The following is a 26,865-nucleotide window of genomic DNA, read 5'->3' as shown; positions in this document are numbered from 1 at the left end:
ACTGCTGCTTGGCCGATGGGTATTCATAGGACAAGAGTCCAGCCAGCATTACTACGCAGTTTGTATCTTATCTGCAAGTGTGTTGATGACTTTAAGAAGCATATTTATTTGTGTTTTTTTCCTAGAGTGGTTAAAGTCTCTACTAACTTAAAATCTTATAGAGGTTTAAGAGTAAGTCTATTTGGGAATAAAACGGGGAAGAATGCTGGATTGTGTTCCTTCTTATATTTAACTAGAGGCCTGTTGCAGGAAGATTCCTGCAAGAATAGGGCTTCCTGCGGCCGTCTCCGCCGCCCCACCTGCTTCCCTCCCTTCTCCGCTGCCCCACCTGCTTCCCTGCACCGCGCCTGCTTTCCTCCCATCTCTGCTGTCCTTGCTTGCTGCTCTGTGCCTGGATATGCAAATTAACCACCATATTGGTTGGGTTAATTTGCATACTCACTCCTGATTGGCTGGTGGACATGGCTTGTGGGCGTAGCGGAAGTACGGTCAATTTACATGTTTCTCTTTTATTAGATAGGATGTAGGAAATTAGAAAATAAGTTCAATGTTTTAAAAACATTTCTATCATGGTACCAAAAATGTAAATGTTTCCAAAGTTAATAGATTTACTAAAAACCTTTAGGAAATGTGTGAATTGGTGATTCTATTCAAAACTGATTTATAAGGACAGTGCTTTGGTTAGCTAAGACATTTGCCACTATTGGTCTGTCCTCCCCCAAATGACCTGCATTCTCTCCAGCCTCTCACTTGGTTTTCTAGGGCCTCTTGCTCCATGAGGCCTGCTCGTGTCTTCTCAGTTGGCCTTTCCCACATAGGTGGTCCCTGGCACCCAGAGTCTGCATTTGACTCTTTCTGACTCATTTGCCTCTTGAGTCTTGGTGTTGATGCAGAACAGTTTTGCGGGCATTCAGGCTTAGAGGCTGGAGGTACTATCAAAGTACCAGGGAGAAAAGAAGACCGAATGCTAGAAATAAGATAGGCCTGGTGCCTGTTAAATTTCAGGACTATTTTGTGAATGGCCCTGCTGGTTATGGAAAATAGAAAATCCAAACAATTCAACATGTTTCTGATGGGTAACCGGGGGAGAGGGGAATTTTCGAAATACATCTAACTAGTCCTTTAATTATCCACTATACAGATATTTACAAGAGCAAACATACGCCTTCTCCTTTGATTTTCATTGTCCTCCCTGGGGAAGCTTTTTTTTCTCCCCTACATCCTTCCTATGTCCTTTTAAGGCTGCCTGTGCATCGGCCTCCTGTGGGTCAGTGAATGAGTGTTGATTGCCCTGGGTTATACCATAAAAGGACCAGCAGGTCCCTACCATCCAGAAGACAGGCCTTAGTCAGACATTTGAAAATGATGAAATGGTGGCCAGTAGCTAGAAAAAGGAAGGAAGTACTGTGAAGAGGCTATAGGAGCTCATAGTGGGATCTTAGTTCATTGGTGATTTTGCTTGATCAGTACCAGGTGGTTTGTTTTATCTGAAGAATCACCTACCTCTGAGGTTTGGTCTAGAAACCTTTTCCATCCTGGGGTAGTAGAAGCTAGTCTACACCCCGCCCTGCAAAAAACACTCTTCCATCCTCCCAGACTGTGGACATGTAGGGCATTCAGTGTCTAGAGTGATCTCATTTATTTTATGTTTCAAAAAAGAAGAAGAAGAAGAAGAAGAAGTGGTGTAGGTTCCTTCTAAATTGACCTGTGCAGTCCGTTCTCACTGTCCCCCTCTCATCACCTTCTCAGTTCCCCCTCAAATGGTAGATTGGCTTGCTCCCACTCCTCCTTTCTTTCCCCACCAAATCCGAGAAAAGATGTCATGTCATTCAATGGTAGGAATATAATACTTCCCTTTTCTGAGCTAGTTCTATTTCGTGCCTTATTTGCAGTTAGAGGAAGAAAAGCTGAGATCTAATGAAGAGAATGTCAGGCATGGAATTTGGTCCTTTGTAAGCAAATGCAGCGATCCACAGCATCATTTTCCGCCCCTGCTTCCCTCCCGTCACTGAGCCATGGTGGGATCTTCCTGGGGAGGTCATAAAATCGTTCAGCCTTGACAAGATCCCAGTGAATGTTTATGGTCCGTATTTTGGCCTCACCCCCAAATATTTGTGGCACTGTGAAGGGGCACAATCCTGAAAAGAGATGGTGATACTATAATAAAACTTATTAACAACTTTAAAATACAAAATATGCAATAATGGATGTTTGTTCAGTTGTTTTTTATTTGACGACCTGCAAAAGTATTTGTGAAGGTTTTCCCATGGCTACGCATCACTTGTCTCCCCCAGCCCTCTTTTTCCCTGGATGGTCTTGAACTGCACATTTTCCTACCGTGAGCATTTTTATAGTTCATACTTCCAGGCTGATATGCAAAGTGTCCCCTCGGGAGTTTGACCAGGAGACCGGGAGTTCGATCGCTCGCTATGACATACGCTGACCGCCACGGGGAGGTGCGGGACATGGTTGGTGACCAGCGACAGTGGCAGGGCGCTGAGGGGGCGAGGGAAGGATGAGGTGGGGAGACAGGGAACCTGATCAGCCCTGATCACTGGCCAGGCCTAGGGACCCTACCCATGCATGATTTTCATGCACCAGGCCTCTAATTACAGTATAAGTTTCTGGAGAGAGTTTTAAGGCATCAAAGAATCAGCTAAATCAAGAGTATACCCTTTTTTAAAAAAATAATTTTTTATTGTTGAAAGTATTACATATGTCCTCCTTTTTCCCTCATTGACCCCCTCTAGCCCACCCCCGCCCCAGGCCTTCAGCACTCTATTGTCTGTGTCTGTGGCTTATGCATATATGCATACAAGGTCTTTGGTTGATTACCTCCCACCACCCACCCTCCCCCTCTGAGATTCTGCACTCTGTTCCCTGCTTCCATGTCTCTGGATCCACTCCGTTCATCCGTTTATTTTGTTACCTAGATCCCACATGTGAGTGCATCCTGTGATACCTGTCTTTCTCTGACTGACTTATTTCACTTAGCATGACAAAGAGTATGCCCTTTAGAATGGCACTGGGACTTGCCAGCCAGGGAAAGCAAGGCCACAGAGCAGTGCCACGGAAGCTGCTGTCTTCCGGGTGAGGATGCCCTGGCCACCGTGAACCTGGTCCCTAGGTGGAGTCCCAGTGTCTAGCATATTGTGCTACTTTTGCCTACAAGTAAATAAATACAGATTAAACTAATCTCAACAGCAAATCTTCTTTAACCTTGAACTTCCATGTTCTCCCTTTAAAATTCATTATCAGGACCCTTCCAAACTCACCACACCGCCACCACCACCACCACCTCCTCCTCCTCTACCTCCACACACCTGAAGACACATGCTTCTAAGCTTCAAACACTGTGTCCTGTAGGGGCATGTGCTTTCTTGTTATGGAATATTTAATTGCTGCCCAACACAGATTTCCCAAAGTTAATCTTCATTCCTTTTTTTTTCTTTGAAAGTGATTGTAGTTAACTTTTTTTTTTTTTTTTTTTTTTTTTTGGGTCTCTTCCGGAGGCTTTTAGGAAAGGATTTAAGCACTCAAATATGTGGGGTTGAGAGACAGAGAATGAGCAAGCAAAAATCTGGACAAATAAGGGGGGTGTTACAGCACTTAGGATTTTTAAGTTTGTCTTGTCTAGCCCCACTTCACCTACCCTATGACTTGGTAGCACTTGCTTTTATGTGGCATATTTTCTGAACTGTTTGCTGGAAACCTGTCAGATTACAAATAAACATTTATTGTGTTTGGGCAGAGGTCCAGTTAAACCAGGGTCACCCATCGTAACTGTTGTAGAATTTCTGTATAAGCTAGAATCTTTGAGAGATAAATAATAGTTCTATCTTTGCCAACATATATGCCTGTTTTAATCATTTGTTATTTGAATTATTTCTGGGTGTTTGATAATTATATTTTTGAAGTTCTTCCCATAGTAAATATAGCAAAAATACCAATGTTTCATGATACATACATTCTGGCAACCATCTATCTAATTTCTTTTTAAAGTAAATCACTATAATTCTTTCAGCTTTTTAGCTTAAAATTTCTATGCAGAGGTTTTTCCATATTACTAAAATCAAACAAAAACCCAAATGTGGCAGCATATTTAGCTCTGATTACTATAGCTCTGAATTTGGGTTGCATATATATAAAAACAAAGTACCGCTTTTGATACCTACATTTTTCTTATTCTAATTGATTTTTTTCTTAATATTTTATTAGGTGCAGAGAGAGCTAGCAGCTGTCATTGCTTTGAAGGCAAAGAAGTCTGGTGAGTAGTCTTTCATGGACCTAAGGAAGGTTTTCATTCTAAGGGAATATTTCATATATCACATGGCAGTGAGCAGCTGAGTGCACCTCAGGAAGTTTTGGCGTAGAATGCAGAAAAGTATCATTGTTTTTTTTTAAAAAAATAATTTATCCCACCATCAAAATAGCACAGATTGTTACATATGGTTCTTTAAAAATTCGCTGCCTTTATTTTGCATTTCAAGGAAAAATGAAATTAAAGATGTTTTTAGTTCATTGCAGCCATGAAAAGAAAGCAAACATGTTGCATTGCTTATTATAATGAGAGAGGAGAATAAACAACATCAAGGTTGTCTTTTTGGAAAAGATATTTTCTATCTCCAGGTAGTTACTCCTGAAAATAACCTGAGTGGGTAATGACATCTAACAGCCAGCGTTTTACGTACGCCCGAGTGCACGGATCTGATGCCGAGTACTTGTGGGAAACAAGCGGTGGAAGTGACATGTGGAAAGGCAGCTTTCAAATACATTTTGAAGGAGAGGCTGAGATCCAATATGAAATGGAGACTCACTGAGGTAGAAAAACACATGCTTAGGGAGGAGGAGTGTCAGAGGAGGCATCCTTTGCTGTTCAGAGGGAGGAGGTCAGTGCTGGATGGAATGACAAACAAGGGAGATAGATGCTTCTTAGATAATGGCAAACTATAATAAGACTTTTCAGGTGGAAAGACTAAGACAAAAGAAAAGAGATGACAAAATTTGAAGAAATAAATGGAATGGAAATGTCTTAAGAACACAAGCCATACATTGATTTTTATATCTTTCTTTTTTTCCAGTTAGAAACTCCAAGAATTTGCTTTTCTCACAGTTACTTAGTGAATCACACACACCTTAGTAGGAATTATCTGATTATATTCAGACTTATCTTTGTTGATTTGGCTGCCGTGGAGGGCACAGAGCCTGGGTGCTATGAAGGTGAAAAGGAGGATGCAAAGAGCAGCAGTGCTGGCGGGAAGGTTATTGCGCAGAGAGCGCAGAGTGGACGGAGCTCCTCGGTGAGCAGCACTGGACTGTGGGTATTCCCATGGGCAGAGGCCAACATGGAGAAGACATCAGTATAACAATTTCAGGAGGGAGGGCTTAGAAATAAGTTGTGCTAGAGCTGATCTTGGTTCCTGTAATGATAAGGAGACAGACTTATAGTTTGTACGAATTGGGATGGCAGTGCCTTGGAGGATTATTTTTTTTTAATTTCGGAAAATGTTGGGAAAATAATAAAAAAATCATAGTGTGCCAATGCTGGAGAAAAACAGAGCAAATCAATAGACAGGGAGGCTGGAGAAGGGGGCTGCTAATTCACACAGCGTCGGTGGGGAGTGGGGACTTTTGAGCAAAGAGCTGAAGTCGGTGAGAGGGTTAGCTGTGTGGATCCAGACAGAGTGTTTGGGCAGAGGGGTGTGAAATGTGTTTGAGGAACAGCAAGGAGGCAAGAGTGGCTGGAGCCAGATGAACAAGGTGAAAAGAGGTAGGTTTTGATTGACAGGCTAATAAGTTTGAACTTTCAGGAGGTGAAGGGAAATGAAGAGGAGTAAGGCCCATACATGTTAAATTGTGCAAAGTGGAAGACGGGTGTGAAGTCAGCTTGATTGTGCCTTGATGTGTTGTTACATGAAGTTAGTCTGTTTTTGTTACTTGTTTGATTTATGGAGCTTGGCATGCAAACACAGCTTTGGCAAGTTCTCAGGGACAGAGTGAAATGGTCTCTCACACATACACTAATGATGGAGACATGAATTCATAGTGTCTTAGGACAGCAATTTTTCAGTATTCTCGAATCCCTGAGTCTATTATCCAATAACTCCATAACTGGAGTTCCAGCTATTAGGCATAACCAGAGGGGCATGTAAAGATTCAGGTAGAAGGAATCTATTGCGCGGTTGTTGTTTTTAACACTAAGAAACTAGAAACATTCCTTAAGCCTCCATAGTAGAGAAATGGTAAAATTGGGAGATCAGTGTAATGGAATGTTGAACAGCTTTAAAAGTTATATTTTGAAGAATTAATGTAGTAAAAGGTTCAGTAGAAAAAATATATACAATAAGCATGTATTATTTCTCTTTTTCATAATAAAATAGTTTTATTTTTTTTCTTACAATTATAGCATGCTCATTGAAAAAAATTTTGGTAATGCATGAATGTATGAAGAAATTGAAAAATCATCCATCATGTCACCAACAAAGATAACCGCTATTACTCCTTTAAAAATAATTTAATTTCATTTTTATTGCATTTATTGGGTGACATTGGTTAATACAGTTATATAGATTTTAGTTGTACAATTCTATAATGCATCATCTGTATATTGTATTATGTTTCACCACCCCAAGTCAAGTCTCCTTTCATAACCGTTTATCGCTCCTTTACCCTTTCCTACTTCCCCCACCCCCCATTTCTCTCTGGTGATCACCACACTATTGTCTGTGTCATAGTTTTTCCCACTATTACTCTTGTCTTGTATATATTTTCAGACATCTCTTTATTCATTTGTAGATATTGTATTATCATATATTAATATGCAGATACCCAGGTTGCAGGTTCCATCCCCAGCACATATGGAAGTCAACTGGTCATGCTTCTCACTCACATCAATGTTTCTCTCTCTCTCTCTCTCTCTCTCTCTCTCTCTCTCTCTCTTTCTTTCTCGCTCTCTCTCTTCCTCTCTCTAAGCATGACCTCAGGTAAAGATTAAAGCATACCAGCTGCAGAGTGGCACTTTCTGTGTGTGCTCGTTACAGTTTTTTAAAACTATTTTTTTAAAGAAGAAGAAAAAAAGCTGATAAACATCTAATAAAAAGTCTTAAACTGATAGTTGGTACATCTGTGGCTTGACAGAAGGAATTGATTACCCTAATATCTTACATCTTGCAGTAAAACTACTCATTAGGGCTCAGGTGGTCCTGCCAGATTTATGTCTTACTGCGAAGGATTATTAAAACAAGAATTCGTATAAAGAAAAAGTTGGGTGTGTTGTTTTTTTTTTCGTTTCAGCTCACCATACAAACAGAAATGAAAGTAACAGCCAATCAATAAATTATATAAATGATTCAAGGCTCCAGCTTAGTAAAAAATCCATTTGGTTGTAATCTTCTCAGAGACCATTAGGATGTGCCTTTAAACACTTTCTCCTCTAACTGCTAACTAGTGAATGTGAACAGCGTTTTAAGGCATCACAAGATCTTTATAAATTAGCCCAGATATCATTGTTTGTCTTTCTCCTTGTTGGTTTGCTAATTCTACTGCTAATGTTGGCTAATTCGAATCTTGGGAGATACGTTTCTTCCCTTTTCCAGGGAATTCCCAGCCACAGCGCTTTAGCTCTGTTATCTTTAGGTCACAGGAACCTTGTGTGTGGTGGGCTTCCACCTCTGGGAAACCTGAGACCTCGCACTGGTAAATCTCTTTGGCAGTTTTTATACTTCACTCTCTCTGCTTAGCCCATGGCTATTCAGATGTTTTAAAACTACATGCCTAGGACATTGATGTTTGGAAAAGAAAGAAGGGTTTTCTTCGTTTATGCCATTAAACGTCTCTGGAACCTTAGCAAAGTGATTCCAGTTTGTGTCTCGGGGGGTAAGGGTGGGAGTAGGGAAGGGTTGTATAGGATATGCTAACCTTAGAGATTCCTTCTAGCTCTAACATTTAATCATAACAATGAATATTTTTATTCATTACCTTCATTATTCTTAATGGAGTTACAACCCTACGAATATTTTACACAGGACTCTTTGAGGTGCAAATGATAGAAAAGCTGGAAACCAGAGAGGGGATTGATTGGCACCAATATATTTTATTGTTTCTTTGACATATTAAAATATATATAACATAAAAGAGTATAAAATGGTTTATCTGATGCATTTAGTTTTGGCTTTTTATAAATGTTATGTATTTCTTCTTTTTAATCCTCACCCGAGGACATGGTGAGAGAGAGAGAGGGAGGGAGGGAGATCATTGATTTGAGAGAGAAACATTTATTGATTGCCTTCCATAAGCTCCCGGACTACGGATCAAACCTATAACCCAGATGTGTGACCCGGCAGGGAATCCAACCAGCAACTTTCCGTGCACAGGATGACACTCAACCAACGGAGTCACTCCGGCCAGGCTACACATGTTATTTTTAGTGGGCGAAATGCTCTCTTTAATGGGCTAGAAAGGATAAGGGGGCATTCACTGTCTTACTTTGGCGTTAAATTATTTCTCCTAGCCTCAGACATCCTCGTTTCATCATCTTGGCTTGAATCCTATAGTCAAGCTTAACGAGGCATTTGAATGTTTGTGTGATTTCAACAATGGGTTACTACTGTTTGCATGCATTGAACTCTGTGTGTAGCACATTCAAGGAGGCTGTCCCTGGGTCTGGCATTCATGGTGGACCCACCAGACAAGTGGAGCATCTTTTATGACCCTGGTATTCTGCTGAAACTCCCAGCTTTTAAGACCCACCTTTAGTAACAATCACTGGTCACCAATAGCACCTGCGAGGAGATTTTAGCAGCGTTAAGCCCCCTTCTTAAGTGTATGTAAGATGAGGGAATGCGGACAAGAAGCTCTGTCTAAAGTTTGAGGTCTGACACAATTGACAGGAGAGATTCTCCTTCAGGGCAGAAGCATTCCAAAGAGAAGATTTTGGTGTGTCTTTGTCATGAGAAATGAAATAGATCGGCTGGTTGTTTTTAACAGTAGAAAATAAGGCCTTTCGTTTTGCACATGTAGAAGGAAAAAATAAACATTAAATGTACGGAATTGCTCTGGTTTTTATGGTGCTCAGTTTTTTAGTTTTATCGATTCTTGACTAAGATCCAGGATAGGCATCTGTTCTTATCAGTTTAAATTTTTATTTTTTATTTTTAGTTGACAGATTCTTCTTTTCATTTGCACAGTGTTGGACTTGACCCTTACGCTTTTGTAAACACATCACTCAAATGTAGAGGACTGCATAATATAACGGGATTTTAGAGTAGATGTTAATAATAAAATTAGGGGCCAGCAAAGATAGACTCACATGCTAGTACAATCATTGCTATCTCAAACTCCTTCTACCCTTTGGTTTTCTGTGATAACTTTTTATTGAAAAAAAAAATGTAAATGCTCTTAAAAGCTATTTTTAAAATTCTAATCTTTGAGGGTTTTTATCATGAATGGTTGAGCTAAAAAATACTAGCTTAAAATAGCAGATGTCTTTGGCTCTATTTTAAGTAATTAAGATATTGTGCTTAATTTTTAGTGATACTTTCAACCACTTAACGTTGTTCTCTCTGATATTTCCACATGGTTTGGTTTCTGCCTTTTCTTCTCCTTTGCCAGCTCCTGGATGCTGAGCTGGCCAGCGGCCACCACTCCCAATGTGGTCAGCAGGGACCTATACTGATTGCCTTGTAACCCCGCTGAATGTGGCATTTAGCATTTGTTAACCAAGAGGAAAGAAGTAGCAAGTGTTCTCTCCTAAAATAATCAGCCGCATTCTGGTCTTCCCTGATGGATCGATGGTCTTCCCTGGAAGAGAGGGCTCTGTCTGACACCATGCCTATTGTTGAAGCTTGTAAAATCTCTCCTTCTCTGGTGCTATAATAACCTCTTGTTCTAACATTTCCCGAGACTGTTCTTCCCCTGCTTGCTAACAGACTTTGTACATTCGCATCCCATCCAGTGCTGCTGCTTACTGACCAGCAATCAATTCAGTGGTTGAAAGGTTGTATCTTCCTTTTTTATTTTAATGGCATAAGACCATAACAAGAGTCTTGAAACTATAATTCCCAGTGCAGTGTAAACTTAAGTAATACTTGAAAATGTAAAACTCCTACAACTGAGAAAAATAATAGCATCCGTAAAGGCCAGGAACAATGGAAAATGCACGCAGCAGATGCTCTATAAATTTTTCCTAACTCTCCCACTGGGATACAAAGAAAATTGCCTTTTTTAAAAAAAATCCCACGACACTGTCTTTTGTAATTAGAGCTATTAAGTCGAAATGATAAATAACCATGCAGCGGCGGCGTGCTATAAAAGAACAGCCCTTTGCCCCGATGGCTCCTGAGCAGCAAGAGGGCTGAGAGCATCAAGTACAGGAAGTTGGGTGGACTCCTGTAACCCTGAGGATTGTTCGGAATTTAGGGAATTAGAAAGCAAAGCGAGATGACTGTCTTTTTCATCCTTCAACATGGTTGTGTCTCTGAAGAGAGTAACTGAATCGGATGTGCCAAGGAGGTGAAGAATTATAACCCCAACAGAGTATTCTCGAGAATGGAAGGTTTGTGAGGCCTTCGCTTTCAGTGCTGCAGGGCATTTCGGTGGCTATATGCAGTGCTGACTAGACGAAGGTAATTATTGCTCAACGTGGGATTTTGTTTCTATTTTAGAGAATCGGATACTGCGAAGGAGAATGAGCACTGAAGGCCCCTGAACCCAGGCTTGGGAGTGCTCCCAGGCCAGGGTCTTTGTGGTCCCGGACAGTGATTTGACATCATCCAGACTCTGACCTCTGACTGCCTGTTTTATCGGCGGCGTTGCCATCTGGAGAACGGGTTTCCTGGGGGCTGGAGCAAGGGGTGGGTGTGAGGCTGGAGAAAAGCATGAAAGGGAGGATCACAGTTTCTCTTCGCCGCCGGAAAAGCGGCTTCTAGCGTCGCCGCTCCTGGGAACCTATTTTCTGTGAGGAAACGAAATGAGTGTCATGTGTATGCTGTGCGTCAATGCAATATCAGTGCTGCACCCAAGGTCAGATGAAAGTTAATGACCATTTGCACACCAGAGATCTGAAACCCACATTCTACTTCTTTCTCGTAATGACAGGGAAGGAGAGCAATTTATATTTAAATTGATTTAAGTTTCAAAGCATAAACACAGAGATCTCCCAGGTACCCCCTTTCCACAGTGAAGCTTCCTGGCAGGGCTCGACTTCCCTAACAAATGAAGTCCCTTCCCATCCCAGCTCCCCGGGGGGGGGGGGGGGGGGGGGGGACGGTGTTTTGTTGTCGGTGGAGCTACCCTGTGCCGCCCTGCTGGGTAAGTGGCACCACACCGGAAGCCAGCCATGCCACCAGGGCCCCTTTCTTTCATGATGTAGGTTTTGCATTTGTTCAGCTGATTAGCTGACTGAGGCCACGAATACGTGTCATTAGCACACTGTGGATGGGGCAGCTTCCCCCTGAGGCCGCTGGCTCAGAGGTTCTCGGGTTCCTGAAGAAGAATCCTGGCCATATGCTGTTTTTATAAAGTTAGGAAATTGTGCCGTCTGCTGAGCCCAGTCTCCTACCTGAATCTGGCGTCCTGGGCTGGTAGTCGGGAGCTCTGACTCCCACGCTGGCCTGTGCTCCCTCTGGAAAGTCACTGGCTTCCCTCGTCCTGTTCCCATTTTTTTTTTTTTAATAAAAGGAAGAGGTCAGGCTCCGTCCTCAACACCCAGTGCGAGGCAGCTTTGCCCTTCTTAATCATCTCTGCCTATTCACTACGAATCTAGGAATAGTAACTGCTGTTCATTTAATTTGCTTTCTGAGCTGTTTTCATGTCATTGACATTTTTCCTAAGTCAAAGTCTTGCAAAGGCCTTCTTCTCCCACACATAACCCCCGCCCCCTCACACACACACACCCCTGGGAACATTTTTGCTGCCCTTCGTATTGAGGGGTAAGAGCTGTCCGGGGAAATCTTTGTCTTGGCCATATGACCCAGCTATTGTCCATCATTCGTCACATTGAAAGTCTAATTGTGTAAACACCCATGAAAGTGGAGCCGTTCTCAGTAAAACGGAAAATGACATGAACACAGTGTGTGTGGATGGAAGGAACTAACGCTCCCTGGTTCATAACGCCAAGCCTGCCATGGGTTCTGCCGAACTCTGCAGGGTGCCTTGATGCTGTCTTCAGAAAAGGGAGATTTACTTCGCATGCTACTCTTTCCATTAAGTGACACACAAACACTTAATATTCGATCGTTTCTAAATCAGACATTTTCCTTGAAGGTGGCCAAACAAACTGTGGTTCTAGCGATTTGCGTTTTTCAGATAGCTTATAAAAAGACTTCATTTTAATACAGCGATTGCAATCTGTTTTTTGGAATGAGATTGGTGATAGAAATTTTGACCCTGGAGTCAGAGAAGGTTCGCATTGAACAACTTCTGTGTAAACAGTACCTTTTGACATAAGTGTTTTGTTTGGAGATTAGGAAGATGGATACATACTTTTAAAAATAATGCTAACTCTCCTTCTCTAAAGCTATATCAAAACTCCTCCTTGACTAAATAAAACTTTATTTCCCAAAGCAGTGGTCTCCAGGTCGAATTTGCAAAGCAGTTCCCTGCAGTATTTGTTAGTAGTGCTAATCCCTGCCTTCCCCAACCCCCCACCGCCACCCAATTAAGTGTGGATGGAGGCCCTGGTATCTGAATTATAACCACTTTACCCCCATGTGATTTAGCTGCCCACTTTCACCAACACATGCCAAGGTCTGTGTGATTTGCAATCTCAGGGAGCCAGCTGGTGTTTTGTGTGTGTGTGTGTGTGTCTTTTTAAATATGTTTTTATTGATCTTTAGAGAGAGAGGAAGTGAGGGGGATAGAGAGATAGAAACACTGATGGGAAAGAAATCATCAATAAGCTACCTCCTGCACGCCCCCTACTGAAAATCAAGCCGGCAACCCCAGCAAGTGCCCTGACCAGGAATCAAACCAGTGGCCTCTTGGTTCATGGGTCAGCACTCAACCACCGAGCCACACCGGCTGGGCACAGCTGGTGTTTTATGAAGGGTATTGTGCTAATGAACTAAGCAGGGTAGGGGGAATGAAAAATAGTATACTTTTGCAATTTACGCATTTATTGGACAACTGCCTAACTTTTCAGTGTTTCTCTACCTGAAAGGAGATTTTCCTATGGGAATGATAACAGAATTATTACAAAGTTCTCATGGCATTGGCAGTAAAAGCTTTATAAAGGAAGAGAATTATTACCAGGTTTTATTTGGTGGGCAGACTCGGGAGTAAGTGAACATTCTCACTGAGGTTTCTATATTAAAATTAGGAGGAGGACATGGGGGGTGGGAGGTTAAAGGGAAGTGACTTTAACCCTGGCTCCAAATAAATGCACCTGAATGAAGCCATAACCTTGTAAATTGTGGACAAATCCCAAGTCAGTAGAACTAAAGGCTTGTCTGGTTCTCTTTTTGCCAGGGAGTGGCTAGCTTCTATTTATTGAAAATGCAAACATTTAATAAAAATGAAGCATTTGCTTTAAGACTTAAGATCGATTGAGGAAGTCTACACCTTATCCTGTTATTGTTTTCTGGTAGAAGAAATGACTGACATGTTTGGGGTTGGGGTTATCTTTATAACCTTAGGAACAGATGGTAGTTTTTAGAAATGCTGCCAGTTTTCCTCCCCTCTAACTGCAATGGGGAGCAAAGCCTGCAGACCCAATGGCCAACTTAGTTTTATATGTTCTCGTTTTCTTCCTCTTGATTTTCAGTTTTGTTTTCGTGTGTTTAAAAGACCCATTTCTAGATCTTATTTCCGAAGGTGGAGCTAAGCTCAGGACCTTCTCCTCTGTCTAAAGGGCGCCTTATGCAGCAAACACAAACTGTTCGCAATTGGTAAGAAAGCGAGCTCCCCCATCCTTCATTTGGGGGGCATTAGGGGAGAGTGTCGATAAGCCCAGGCCAGGACACCTCTTGCTGACAGTGGAGATGGGTGAGGGCAGGGGGTGGGCATTGTCCCAGTAGCCTGTGGTCCCAGGAAGTGGCATAACTACCCTGTCTGGTCTGGGAGGGGGCAGCTTCCATCATCAGGCCTCATGGTGCTGGAGAGGCACACCTGGGCTGTGGGCTCAGCCCTGGGACCTCATACCCTCCCGTCTTCTCAGCGCTGAAATTAACAGAGGGCGTCAAATCCAGGCCTAGCATGTGTGCCTAAATCCAAGTTATTAAAGTTGCCTCATTTTGCTGGTAATGTCAGGCCTGCATGAGTCAACTAATTCCAGGGTTAGTCGTGTAACCAACTGGACAGTCTCATCAAAAGATCACACTGACTTGAATGGTCCAGGCACCTCCAGGGGCATTTCCCTGGGGCCTGCCCTAATGCAGTTTTATTACCTTGGTATTTCAGGAAGAAAGCCCGGGTAAAGGGCCAAAATAACCTCCATTTTGTCTATTTTATTTGAAAGTCCAAAATACATACCCTTTCACTTCTGTGAGAGAAAATAATTGCTCAGAGCCTTGGGCGATGATATGAAAAATAGCTTTGGCTAATAGCCAGTGTTGTAGCATAACTTTTCCCCCAAACATATTTGGCTTAGCTTGTTATCTGCTGATCTTATAAGATTGTTTTGTCTTGTGAGCCATTAAAGCACTTGGTCTGATACTCAAAAATGGTAATGGGGCAGGTCCTCAGGGTTATTCACGACACTGCAATGCAGATGGGAAATGCTGTGTTCCTCATTCCCAACAGCTGGGCTATCTGTGGTCTTCACCAGCTGCTCCCACTGCCAGCGAGCAGCGGTTTAGCTGCTCCTGATTTTAACTGTTTTTGTGAACGATGGTCTGCTCAGAACGTGGCTCCTGCCTGGGCCTGGTTTAAATCCTCCTTTTGGGATCTCTCCGTCCCTGGCATGTGAGGTCGCTGGAGCCACCGTGGCCTGGGCTCCCCTGGGCTCTGCAGGGGCGCCCGTGCTAGTCCCTGCTGCCCCTTAGGACTTGCAGGGGCAGTCAAGGGCCCATCTCGGCGGGGTCGGGCTCTCTGGGACTTCCCAGCGGTGTTCCCCCCACTACCCCATTCTGCCTCTTGCTGGGGTTGTGAACTATCACAGGCTCCAGCCAGCCTCTCCTTCTTGAGGAGAGTTGGCTGCTTTGCTGGCCTTTGTCTCCAGGGCAAGTAAAAAAACACACGCTTGAGCCCTAACCTGTTTGACTCAGTGAAGGGTACCAGGTTCGATTCCAGTCAGGGGCACGTACCTTGGTTGCGGGCACATTCCCAATAGGGGATGTGCAGGAGGCAGCTGATCGATGTTTCTAACTCTCTATCCCTCTCCCTTCCTCTCTGTAAAAAAATCAATAAAATACATTAAAACAAAAAAACAACGCTTGATTCCTTGCAAACTTCCCATCCCGGGAGAGAAAAGCAACTCAGGAAAAAGTGGATGCCCTGGCCTCCCCTGGCCTTACGGTGCTCACTGCTGATCTGCTGAGCGTGCTGGGCCCCCGGCGAGCCGGGGCAGACTTCCAGGCAGTCTCCTCTGTGCCACAGCTCAGTCTGGGCGTGAACCTCCACTCTTGGCCTCAGGGTCCTCACCTGCTCAGAGCTGAAGCCCAGCCCAGCCAGGGAAGATGGGGTCCATGGCTCGGACCTCCCATCTCTGCTGCCTCTTTACTCATCTCCCCCTGAGGTCCACTTGGAGCAACCTGGGGACAGCCTTGAGCTGTCCTAACTGCCTCCTGAGGGGATACCCCGGCTCAGCTCTCCCAGGAGAGCGGGACAGAGATCGGAGGCTCCCAGAGCTGGCTCCTGATGTGCGGAGGGAAGGAACGTCTTTCGACAGCTTTTGCCCTTTCAAGCCTGTCTTGCTACAATGTTCTGCCTTGGGTGTCGGAATACAAACAGTAATGACTCTGTTTTTACACCCCCTGTCTTCCATTCTGCCCCAGTGGGAGGCGGGTCAGGTTAGAAAGATGCTCCCATGCACAGATGAAATGCAGAAGTAAAAAGCACGTCACCGTGTTTCGTACTGTAAAGTAGCTCCTTGACTGAGCACGTTCATCCATCCTCTCTTCCGCACGCTGTCCTGTGGGCCAGGGCTTATCATCACCCCCTCTGGCAAGTAATAAAGTTGACATTTGGTGAGTTGATGTAACCTGACAAAGGTCAAATACTAGAAATAGTGTAGGAAGGATGCCAGATGTGTAACAAAAGGAAATTCCTTTAAGTCTAGCAGGCTAGTTTTAGATGAGGGTTCAGGGAAATTTTCAAATCTTTCCTCGTCTCCTCTTGGGCTGCCCCCTTCCATTGATTGATTGATTGATTGACTGACTGAACCAATCCTTTGCTAGTGGTTGCAAACACGTCTCTCAGGGAGTTCTTGGTGGTTCCTCTGCCAGGAATCCCGCTGTCATGTCAGGGGAAGATGTAGCAGTAGAATTGCTGAAAATTCAAACAAAAAAATCTGAAGAGCATCGTATGAGTGGCAGAAGGTTGTAATGTTATTTTTTAAATGTAGATGCTTGCCTAGCATAAAACCTTACTGGACAAGGGGGCTGGTGCAGACCTGACCTGCTGTGTGCAGATCTGACCTGCTGTGTGCAGACCTGACCTGCTGTGTGTACACTTGATCTGCTGTATGCAGATCTGACCTGCTGTGTGTAGACCTGACCTGCTGTGTGCACACCTGACCTGCTGTGTTTTCTGGTTTGCAGTCCTAGAGGCAGATTCGTGTAGCTGTGAAAACCAAATCCACAGACTCAGGTTCAGTTCTGCCATAGCCACTTGCTATGACGCAGTGGCTTCCAGAGGCTCATTTTTATTCTACAAAAAGAGCTGATGGCCCTGGCCATAGTGCTCAGTGGTTAGATCATCGGTCTGCACACCAGAGGGTCTCAGGTTCGATTCTCGGTCAAGGGCACATTCCTGGGTTGCAGATTGGATCCCCGGGCATAGTCAGGGCACATGCAGGAGGCAACCAATCGATGTGTCTCTTTCACATTGATGATTCTCTCTTTCTTCCTTTCTCTCTCTCTCTCTCTCCCTCCCCCCATCGATCTCTCTCTCTCTCTCTCTCTCTCTCTCTCTCTCTTTCTCTCTCTCTCTCTCCCTTCCCTCTTCCCTCTTCCCCTCCAGTTCCTCCACTCTCTTAGGAAATAAATCAATGGCAAAAATATCCTCAGGTGAGGATTAACAACAACAACACAAAAGGAGCTAATGGCATATAGCTCTGGGGCTTGTTTTTTTTTTGTGGGGGGGGGGGCGGCTGGTGAGGGGTTAGGAGAGTTAAATGAGATGGCAGAGAGCTTACAGTTTCATGTTGGCACATATAGTTAGGATCAGAAATCACTTTTCTTTACCCCCTGAGTTAAAATTGTTTAAATGTGGATTCCTGAGAGAAAGCATCTGGAGGAGCAGAGGACACCGGGACCTGTTTAAATGCACGGCCTGCTCGACTTTACTGTGACCTCAGCAGATGGACCTGAACCTGCCTTGTCGCCAGAACATCGTTGAAAGGCACTTAGAAAACGAAAGCTTTTCTGTTAGTAAAAAACGTTGAAGAAAAATGATAGCTAAGCTTAACCTGATTTCTTTTATTGAGGTTTTATTTGAGTTGGATCATGTACAAGCTATGTTTGCATTAAAAGGGAACTTGCTTGGGGTTTTCCTGGTGCGTTTCCTTATAAGAAGGGCAAACACGTGGGCTATTTGGGACAAGTACGGATTAGCTCTTTATTGCGCTGGCCTGCAGAGCACATGTTTCTGGTCTAATGAAAAGAATTGACACAGGATGCACATTATCATTGTTCTCTGTTGACTAACTTTTCCATGGACTGGACGTGTATTAAATGTGAAAACCTGTTAAGAAGTGGAAGGAAAGGGAGCTGGGAGGGTCTCTGCTATAAGACAGAGACATGGAACTGAAATGGAATTCTGTCTGCCTCAGGGGCATGAATCCTGGGGTCAGTGGCTGCAGGAAGGCAGCCAGGCTACTCAATGGCTCGAGCTGCCTCCAGCCACGTGTGCAGGACCTGGGGAATCTGATGGGCGGTGGTGGTGGGGGGGGGGGGGTTGGCAGTTTTTCAGCTACCTCTGATGTTGGCCTTCTCATGACAGGTTTTTTATGTTGCCTGGGTGCTGTGAGTTTTCAGAACATCAGCACGCCTATATTCACATGTTAATAAAAGTAATACATTTCTTTTGTGCAGCGGGCATTTATTTCCTCTCTGTAAATCCATGTTTTATGAAGCAGGGCGAGCATTGGGAGGGAAAGGGGTATGTAGGATGAGTAGGTCATTGTGGCCCTAATTTTCCAAGAGACTGAAGGCCTAGTAGGAAATTCAAGTCAGTTCTTAGACTGTTTACAATAAACGTCCTGTTTTCTGTCTTTTCAGTCTCACTGCTGTTCAGTTCGTTTTATTTATTTTTAAATGTATCTTTATTGGAAAGTATTACAGATGTCCCCGTTTTTTTCCCATTCCCCCCCCCACACCCCGCTCCCGCCTGCTTTTCAGGCCTTCCCCACCCTATTGTCTGTCCATGGGTTATGCATATAAGTATATACGTTCTTTGGTTAAACGCTTCCCGCCCCTTCCCTTCCCACCCCACCCCTCCCCTCGGAAGTTAGACAGTTTAAATTTTCTTAGCATATTGGAGCAGATGAAGAATAAGACCCGGGCATCTGACGCTCTCCTCCGCTGACTTCCTCTTCCCGTGTTCTGGACAAGCTATTTCACATCCCTCAGCCTCCGTTTTCTCATCTGTAAAATGAGGGTACCATAATAGCACTAGGACTATGATTAAGAAAAAGGCCAACCATGTACCTGTCCTAAAACATCACTGGGAAGTAAACATCCGTTTGGGGATAACAGGTATATGATCTTATTTAACTTGATTTCTATATGAAATAAATACAATACCCGTTAGATGCATCTGGGGATGGAGTCTGAGCCCGGATGGCCCAGCCTTCCAGGCCCGGTGAGCTTCAGCCTGAATGTTGGCCAGTGTTTCTTAATAAAGTGGGGACCCCCGGTGTGGAGGTGCTCAACTTGCGCATCCCCGGGCGAGTCCCTACTGCACCAGCTGGGCTCCCTGTGTGCGTCTCAGGTTCCTTGAGTGGGGAGAGACCGCAGTCCGAAGGTGGGGGTGCCACCATCGGACTGGCCTTTGGAAGCGGAACCCCGGGCACCTGTGGACAATGAATGGATTGAGGGAGAGGCTGGCCAGATGACGGGGTGAGGTCATGAGGAGGTCATGAGCTGTGCCTGTGGCAGGGAGGAAGGGGATGGAGACACCTCAGAGGTGGGAGTGACAGGGTTTAGGGAAATATTTATTCGAGGACCGAGGAAGAGGAAGAACTGGCAATGCCCGGTGGTGATCTCACCTGAAACACCGAGGCCAGGAGGAGGAGGAGGCGTGTGGGCTGCCTCGAAGGCGCTGCGTGGATGTCAGGCCTTGGTGTTAAACAGGTGCCTCTTTCTTGAGGACAGAGTTTGTGCACTGGACTCGTCATAGCAGCTCATGCGCGGCAGATACGGATGATCTGCGAAAGGAACACACTCAGCATGTAATTGGAGATGTGGGCCTGGAACTCGGGAAAGAGGGAAGAGATGGAGACGCAGATTTGGGAATCGCCCAAATGGTGCAAGTTGACACCCCAGGAACAGATAAGATCGCCGGGAAAGAGAGCCTGCGGGAAGCTTGCGTCTTTAGAGGGTTCACGGATGATAAGGACCAAGAAAAGAGACTTTAAAAACAACAGTCTCACGTTCAGCTGACAGGCTGAAACAGACTGGGGCCGAGAAAAGATTGTTGGGACAGAGATAAACTGGCCGTAGGTCAGCTTTCAAAGTGAAGTTCCAACGGCCCTGGGTGCGCCAGATTCTGATACTCTATGGCTCATCTCCATGGTGAACACTGACCCCTGTTTTTCAGATTTTAACACTAAAAGAATGTCATACGGTGAATGTTGCAACTGCTGTTTTTTCCCTTTTTTTTTCTTCTAATTCTCACTCAAGGATATTTTTTCCATTGACTTTTAGAGAGAGTGGAAGGGAGGGAGAAGGGGGGTGGGGGGGAGAGAAAGAGAGGGGGAGAGAGAGAGAGAGAGAGAGAGAGAGAGAGAGAGAGAGAGAGAGAGATCTATGTGAGAGAGACACATCAATTGGTTGCCTCCTGCACATGCCCCGACAGGGGCTGGGGATCAAACTTGCAACCCAGGTATCTTTCCTTGAGCAGGAATCGAGCCCAGGACCCTTCGGTGGGTGGGCCGATGCTCTAACTAGCCAGAGTTCCCTTACTTTTTAAAGAACAGAAAAGATGTGAGCATTTTGAAGCACTTGTGATTATATTCCTGGTAACCAACATGGATCACACTCTATCAGCGTTTCCTGCCGCAAGCTCGTTTTTATGTCATCCCACAGGGGATGTACCGCCTGCTGAATGTGGGTGGTGTGTTGTGAAGGGACTTTCTAAAACAAATATTATGGCCCTTCTCCAGGAATGGTACAAAAAAATAGCTGGTATTTAGATAATGAGGAACTGGGTCCTGCCTCCTGTGGCCCAGAAACACCTCTGTGTTTTCCTGACACTTTTGAGTCCACAACCCAGGGAACAGGCCAAAGAGCCTGACCTGCACACAGCACACCCACATTTGGGAAACATACTAGCGGCGATGCACTGATTTCCTGTTCTATGTCATTAAAGACGTGAACAGAAACACAGGTCTCACCCTAGCTGGTTTGGATAGAGCGTCAGCCCACGGAGTAAAGGGTCCCTCCCAGGTTCAAGGGCGCGTACCTCGGTTGCAGGCTCAACCCCTGGTGGGAGGCAACCAATCAGTGTGTCCCTCTCACATCATTGTTTCTCTCTCTGTGTCTCTCCCTTCCTTTCTGCTCTCTCTAAAAATCACTGGAGAAATATCCTTGGGTGAGGATTAACCAAAAGAAAAAGAAACGCAGGTCCACACCAATGGATGTGCAGTTTGACCAGCACTATTCTGCTCCGTCCTGGACCAGGCAGATTTGACTGCCACAGATACACACATTTTATGTGGAGGACGGGGACAGGTTACTTAACCTCATCTATAGACTGGGGGTGTTACCTGCCCGACTCGTGAGGTTGCGGGAACATCAGATGAGACCCCTGATGAAAGAGCTTTCTCCCTGTAAATGCTGCACAGGCGAAAGATTGTAGTATTGACGAAACTTTAATTCTTGGCAAAATACTCAACAATTATTTTTCTTAACTATGTTTGCTTGTTTCTCACATTGAGACTCGAAATGCTAACTGTCTGTTTGGTTGGTTTGTAAATTTAAAAAAAAATAGTTTCAGTTGATCTTGAAAATAATAATTTTGATTGTTAACAACTGTAGTCACCCCAGTGATTTATAATCATCATGTGTCTCATTGTTAGTGTGGCTCCTACTTGTACAAAGTTGATCGGCAGAAATTAAATAAGCATCATTTTGAAAGGACACTGATTCCCTTTGCGTTAAAATAATATTATTAGTGGGGTTATTAGGAGAGTTTTCTTAGCCATCGCCCTAGTAAGTGGAAGGGAGCAAATACCTGTTGTCCTCAAGGCAACAAGAAAGTGATATCGGGTGAGCCCCTCAGTTTTTGGAGGCTGTCAACTGTCCCGCCTGCCCTGCTCTCGGCTGACTTACAAATAGAGGCGTTTAAACTAAGTGTTCTTCTGTGACTTAGAGCTGATTAATCCACATACACTCTTAGTTCTCATGTGGGCTCTCACGTTCACTGTTCAAAATTCTGGTATATGCTTTTTGATCTTGTGCTTGTGACTTTTGTTGTGGTGAGTTATTGTCAAAGGCCTTTTCTTGCTTTTAGACTCTGTGTGTTGAGAGAGGAGGAAATGGTTTGTGTTGGCAGAGGTAGGCCCCGAGCCGCCCTGGTCCCAGGAGCTGTCATTCCCGTGTACGTGTTACCCTGGAGGGAACTGTCCCAGAATCAATATTTGCAGAGGAAATCTCTCCCAGCCCACTCTCACTCTGATCAGATAAAAGAAGAAAACTCGGCTCAGAAATCTAAATAACTGCTTCCTCCTCCTCCCACCGCATGAGCCGCACCAGTAGGAGACATGAAGAGAGAAACTGCCGCCTTAGTTATTCCTTGACATTAATCTTCGTACTAAAGGGTCATAGAGCACTCCCTTTCAGCTGACTATGTATTTCATACGTGAGACTTCCTGGGGGAAACCATAAATCCTTAAAAGGGCCACTGTAAATTAAGTTTTTGTTCTCAACTACTATATATGAACCACTGGCTAAAATGCATGTTTGGAGTAATTTTTCAGTATTTCCAAGAAAATGATGTTGTCTCGGTGTTGGAAGAGACTGGGGTCTTTTCTTCATGGTGAGGGCGCTGTGGTGAGAGTCCACCAGCGTTGGAGCGTCCCTCTATGATGCTGATTGAGATCCATTGCTGAGTTTCCTTTGCCAAGTCCCTTAACTTGCTTGTGTGTCTGATTTTTGCTCTGTTAACCAAAGTGTAATGCAGGGCAGCAAATACTGAGGTCTTCAAAGATGTGACCAAAAAAATGCAGCGCTGTTATTGGGAAGAAGCTGGAACTATAGGACTGGATTTTCCTCCTAAATATGCCTTTGTGCTAATCTCTTTGCCTTTGATTCTCTTTATGTGTATTGAGAATTTTGCTGAGCCCTGGCTGGTGTTTCTCAGTGGTTAGAGCGTTGGCCAGGGCACCAAAGGGTCATGAGTTCGATTTCTGATCCAGGGCACATCACATACCTGGGTTGCAGGTTCACTCCTCACTTTCTGCCCCCACTTGGAGTGTATTCAGGAGGCAACCAGTCCATGTGCCTCTCCCATCTCTCTCTCTCTCTTTCTCCCTCTCTCTCTCTCCCCACCCCCACCCCTTTCCCTCCCTTCCACTCTCTCTAAAAAAATCAATGGAGAAAATATCCTCAGGTGAGGATTAACAAAATAAATAAATAAATAAATAAATAAATAAATAAATAAATAAATAAATTGGCCTAAAACTCAAAAGATAGTGTTAACTCTCAATCCTGACATTGTTATCATTGTTCTGCGTGTCCTATTTCTTAGCATAATAAGGTAAGAAAAAGAAATGCCTCTACCCCAGAGCATTGTTGTGTTAAAAACATAAACTTAATAGGTTACAAAAAAATCCAAAATTTAATTTTCTTCATTTTCATTGACACTTAAACTTGAAAGAACAAAAATTCAAATGAAGCATAAATTAAATGCCAAGGTATTCTTGGTACTTCCTGTGGATGAAGTTGTCTCACATGGGTATAGTATCAGATTGCCACCCTCCCCCGAAGAAAATTACTCCCCATTATGGGATGAGGAAAGAATTCTTACACTAGTTCAATTAACTAGGTGGCGTTCCTTACTTCTCCAGCCCATTGCATTTTTAAGAGGATTTTAGGATGTTATTCTATATTTTATATTGTCCTTTGTATTCTCCTCCAGTTTTGCAGAGAAAACATGTTTTTCTTTATTCTTAAGTTTCCTCCTAATCAGACCACAGTAGCAACAGGGGGCCTTTGAATGAGCATGAATGGAACTTCTTGCTGGAAACCGAACAGCTTCTGCCCACATTCAGTGTTCATGCCTTTCGGTGCTCAGCTGGTAGGAGTTACCCTAGGTATCCACAGAGTTTGACAGAATTTCCCTCCCCGCTTTTTCATAAAGAGGTGTGAAAGGCAGGACTTATGTGAGTGGGTGTAGTCAAGCCGCGCCATTTTGGTCACTTGGGGAGGAATTGTTCATCCCAGCAGTAGTGACAGAGCTCATCCTGTGTACACGGCGTTTAGGCGGGCATAAGAGGCATGCAAAAGGTACATGAGATGATATTTTTAGAAATACAGAGCGGAAAGCATCGTATTTAAAAGTATGTAAAACAATGCAGAGACTGAATCCAGAAGTACAGGGGGTGACCTCGCTGCCAGCAGGGTTGGTATGTTTTTGGTCTGGGTGGGCTTTTGTGGGTCTGCTTTTGATGGAGAGGACAAAAAGAATTAATGGTATGATGGATATGAGCAATAACTCATTCTACTTAGGAGTCATCCTTGATTATTTCTCCTCCCCCTCACCCCCTCCCCGCCTCCCGTAATCAAATTATTGGCAAATTGTGCCCATTTTGTCTAAAAATACAACTCAAATCCTCCTGTTTCTTCAGCTCCTTGCCCCTCCCTGGTCGGAGCCTATGTTCTCTCCAGCCAGGATGGGAGCACAGTCACCTAACGGGTCTCTCTGCCTCCTGTCTTGACTCTCGTAAGTCTGCTCTCCACAAAGAAGGCAAAAAGCACTTTCGAAAAAATATGTCGAATCGTGCAATTCCCAGTGTTAAATTTCTTAGTGCTTCCCCATGTCCTCAGGCTAGAATCTGAATTTGCTATGGTCTGTACTCTCTCCGGGACTGTCTCATCACATCACTCACGCCTGCCATGGGTGGCTCCATCTCAGCCTTCAGGTCTCAGCCCACATGTCTTTTGAGAAGCATCCCCCCCCCCCGCCCCCGCCTCCTCTCCAGATGACCTCTCCCACATGGTTTTCTGTCATTCCTCCATTTATCATGATCTTTAATTCCATTGTATTTTTTTTTACAATTGTTGCTATTGTTAATATTAGTTGTAGTTGTGGTTATTGTTCATTGGCTGTCTCCCCAGCTAGTGTGTGTACTTCATGAGGTCAGGGGTGTATCTGTCTTGTTCACAGGGATAACCCAGTGCCAGGCATATCATAGATGCTCAATAAATATTGGTTAAAATGGAAGAACAAGCTGTATAAGGAGAAAAATAATGAAATCACTGTGCCTGCATCAGAGTTGGGTACCGTATGTTTTGGTGTTGAATGTCAGGGTGAAGTTGGAGATTAGGAGGAAGCTAGAGAGTTCAAAGTAGACCTACAATGATGAACAGAGTTCAGACTCAATAAGATAAGCAATACATAGGCCAAAGCGTGGCACTTGTTACATTTTTTGAGATTGATTGTTTTAGCTGGTATGCCCCAGCTGGATTGTATTAGCGAGAGGCTGGAACCTGGGGCTTTGTGGCCGGAGGTTATTGCACCAGCACAGAAAGGGAGATGAGGACTTGGATAGGGAGATGTGGGGGAATGTGGGAGACGAGGTGGACTCAAGGCCTCACGGTTCAGAATTTTGTGGTCACCGTGCATTGAGCGACCCAAATATACAATATCGTGCTTCTTTTATTATATAACGCTAAACTCAGCCAAAAAAAATCACATTAAAATGACGTTCTCACATGGACTTGATAAAAGCCTTCATCTACACCCCAACTCCCCTTTGGGTGAAGAATGAAATGGACATGATGATGTCTTGCTTGTTAGGTTTCAGTGAAAAGGAGAATGAGCTCAAAGTTTCCCATTGCCCTTGATTGAACGAATGAGATGTATATGAAAAGTGCCCAGTTCCACTGATTTAAATTTCTATCCAAGTAATAGTACCAATATTTACATGTTGTGAATCTACCTACCATTTTTTCCCTGTCAGATTGCTACCAGAAAATGATCTGACGCAGTTTTCTGAGGATTCTGCCTGTGTTTAATATTGTTCTTTTTTATTTATTTAAGCAATTGAACAAGACGAGGAGAGCAGTGACAAGCACGTACCTGCGGCAGAAGCTGACCGTGTTCCAGATCCTCAGGTAGGACCAATCCTGGGACAACCCCTCCGGGCCCCTTTCTTTGTGTTGAGAGAGGTGAGAGAATGCAGGTTTTGTGTTTTGGAAAAATATTCACATTATGGGAATAAAGTACTTCTTTTCATAAAAAGACATTTCACCAAAAATAAAAAGGCTCTATAGTCACATTTATAATTTCATTCATGGGGGAGAGACAGGTAGGGAGACATACTCCACTTCCCAGAGAAAGCAAAGAAAGTAGTGAGGAACCAGGAGAGAGGACCCCCCTGGGCCAGACCACCCCATGGAGAGGCCCAGGAGCCTTGGCTAACACAACCGGGGCGTGGCCAGGCAGGTCCATGTGATGCCATACCTGCCAGAGATTCTGTGCCAACCCCCAGTATTATGGCATGGATATGCCTTGGGTAGCGACTTACCTCCAAATACTATTGCAGCATAAAAACTTGGACACCCTAGTGTGGTCAACTGTTAACCTCATGTAAATGTGTGTCATTTAAAGGGCTTTAGTGGGGACAGTGGGAAGAGAAGCAGAACAGGTGACTCTTTTGTAAGTCCCCAATATAAAGACAGTTTTTGCAAGTCCCCAATAATTCAATCTACTCCTCAGAATTCCATTCCCCTCAACACCCAGCTATAGCATTATCTGACATGGCTCAATAGCTAGCTACCTTAAGCTGGGGTCTTAACCCCTTTGAATTTTAGATTACTCACCCATAAACCTACCTGATAGGACAGTTGTGAGTATTAAAGAGAAAAGTATGTAAAATAAATAAGCCATTGGATTTTATCATATGTGAGAACACAAAAGGAGTGCTCCAGGTGAATCTACTTTTGTGGCATGTCCAGAGCAATGGGCTGGTCTGCCCAGTAGAAAAATCGGACAGACTCAACACTCAGGCAGACGGGGTGGAGAAACTCTTCAAGCACGCGAGCCCACTGTGAGCCCTCACTACAGGGAACTGCTCTGCCCTGCAGCACAAATGGCCTTCAAGAATTGTGGCAGCGGTGTCTCAATGTCACATATGTTCAAACTCACCATAATATATACATTACATATGTGCAACTTTTTGTATATTAACTACACTTCAATAAAGCTAAAATAAAAAGGAAAAAAAAAAAAAACCACACACTCACCAGTGGTTAAAGCATCAGCCTGTGGACTGAAGGGTCGTGGGTTTCATTCTAGTCCATGGCATGTTCCTCGGTTGCAGGCTCG

The 26,865-nt window shown here is 44.1% G+C and overlaps 1 protein-coding gene across 4 annotated transcripts in view; it reads left to right on the top strand.

Annotated features, from left to right (window-relative positions):
- RAPGEF5 (Rap guanine nucleotide exchange factor 5) overlaps positions 1-26,865 on the top strand; it is a 279,765-nt gene that overhangs the window by 154,968 nt on the left and 97,932 nt on the right. For all 4 annotated transcript variants that reach the window (XR_013960501.1, XM_080666447.1, XM_080666445.1 and 1 more), the window contains exons 7-8: positions 4,219-4,267; positions 25,579-25,652. Coding sequence is in view for 3 of the 4 variants with exons in the window: in XM_080666447.1 (XP_080522573.1) it covers positions 4,219-4,267; positions 25,579-25,652 (123 nt within the window). In the remaining variant the exon portion in view is untranslated. The remainder of the gene's footprint in view (positions 1-4,218; positions 4,268-25,578; positions 25,653-26,865) is intronic.

Source organism: Plecotus auritus (genome assembly GCF_963455305.1).
Source record: "Plecotus auritus genome assembly, chromosome: 4".
Taxonomy (NCBI): domain Eukaryota; kingdom Metazoa; phylum Chordata; class Mammalia; order Chiroptera; family Vespertilionidae; genus Plecotus; species Plecotus auritus.
Note: the sequence above shows the minus strand (reverse complement) of the source record. Positions and strands in the feature narration are given on the sequence as shown.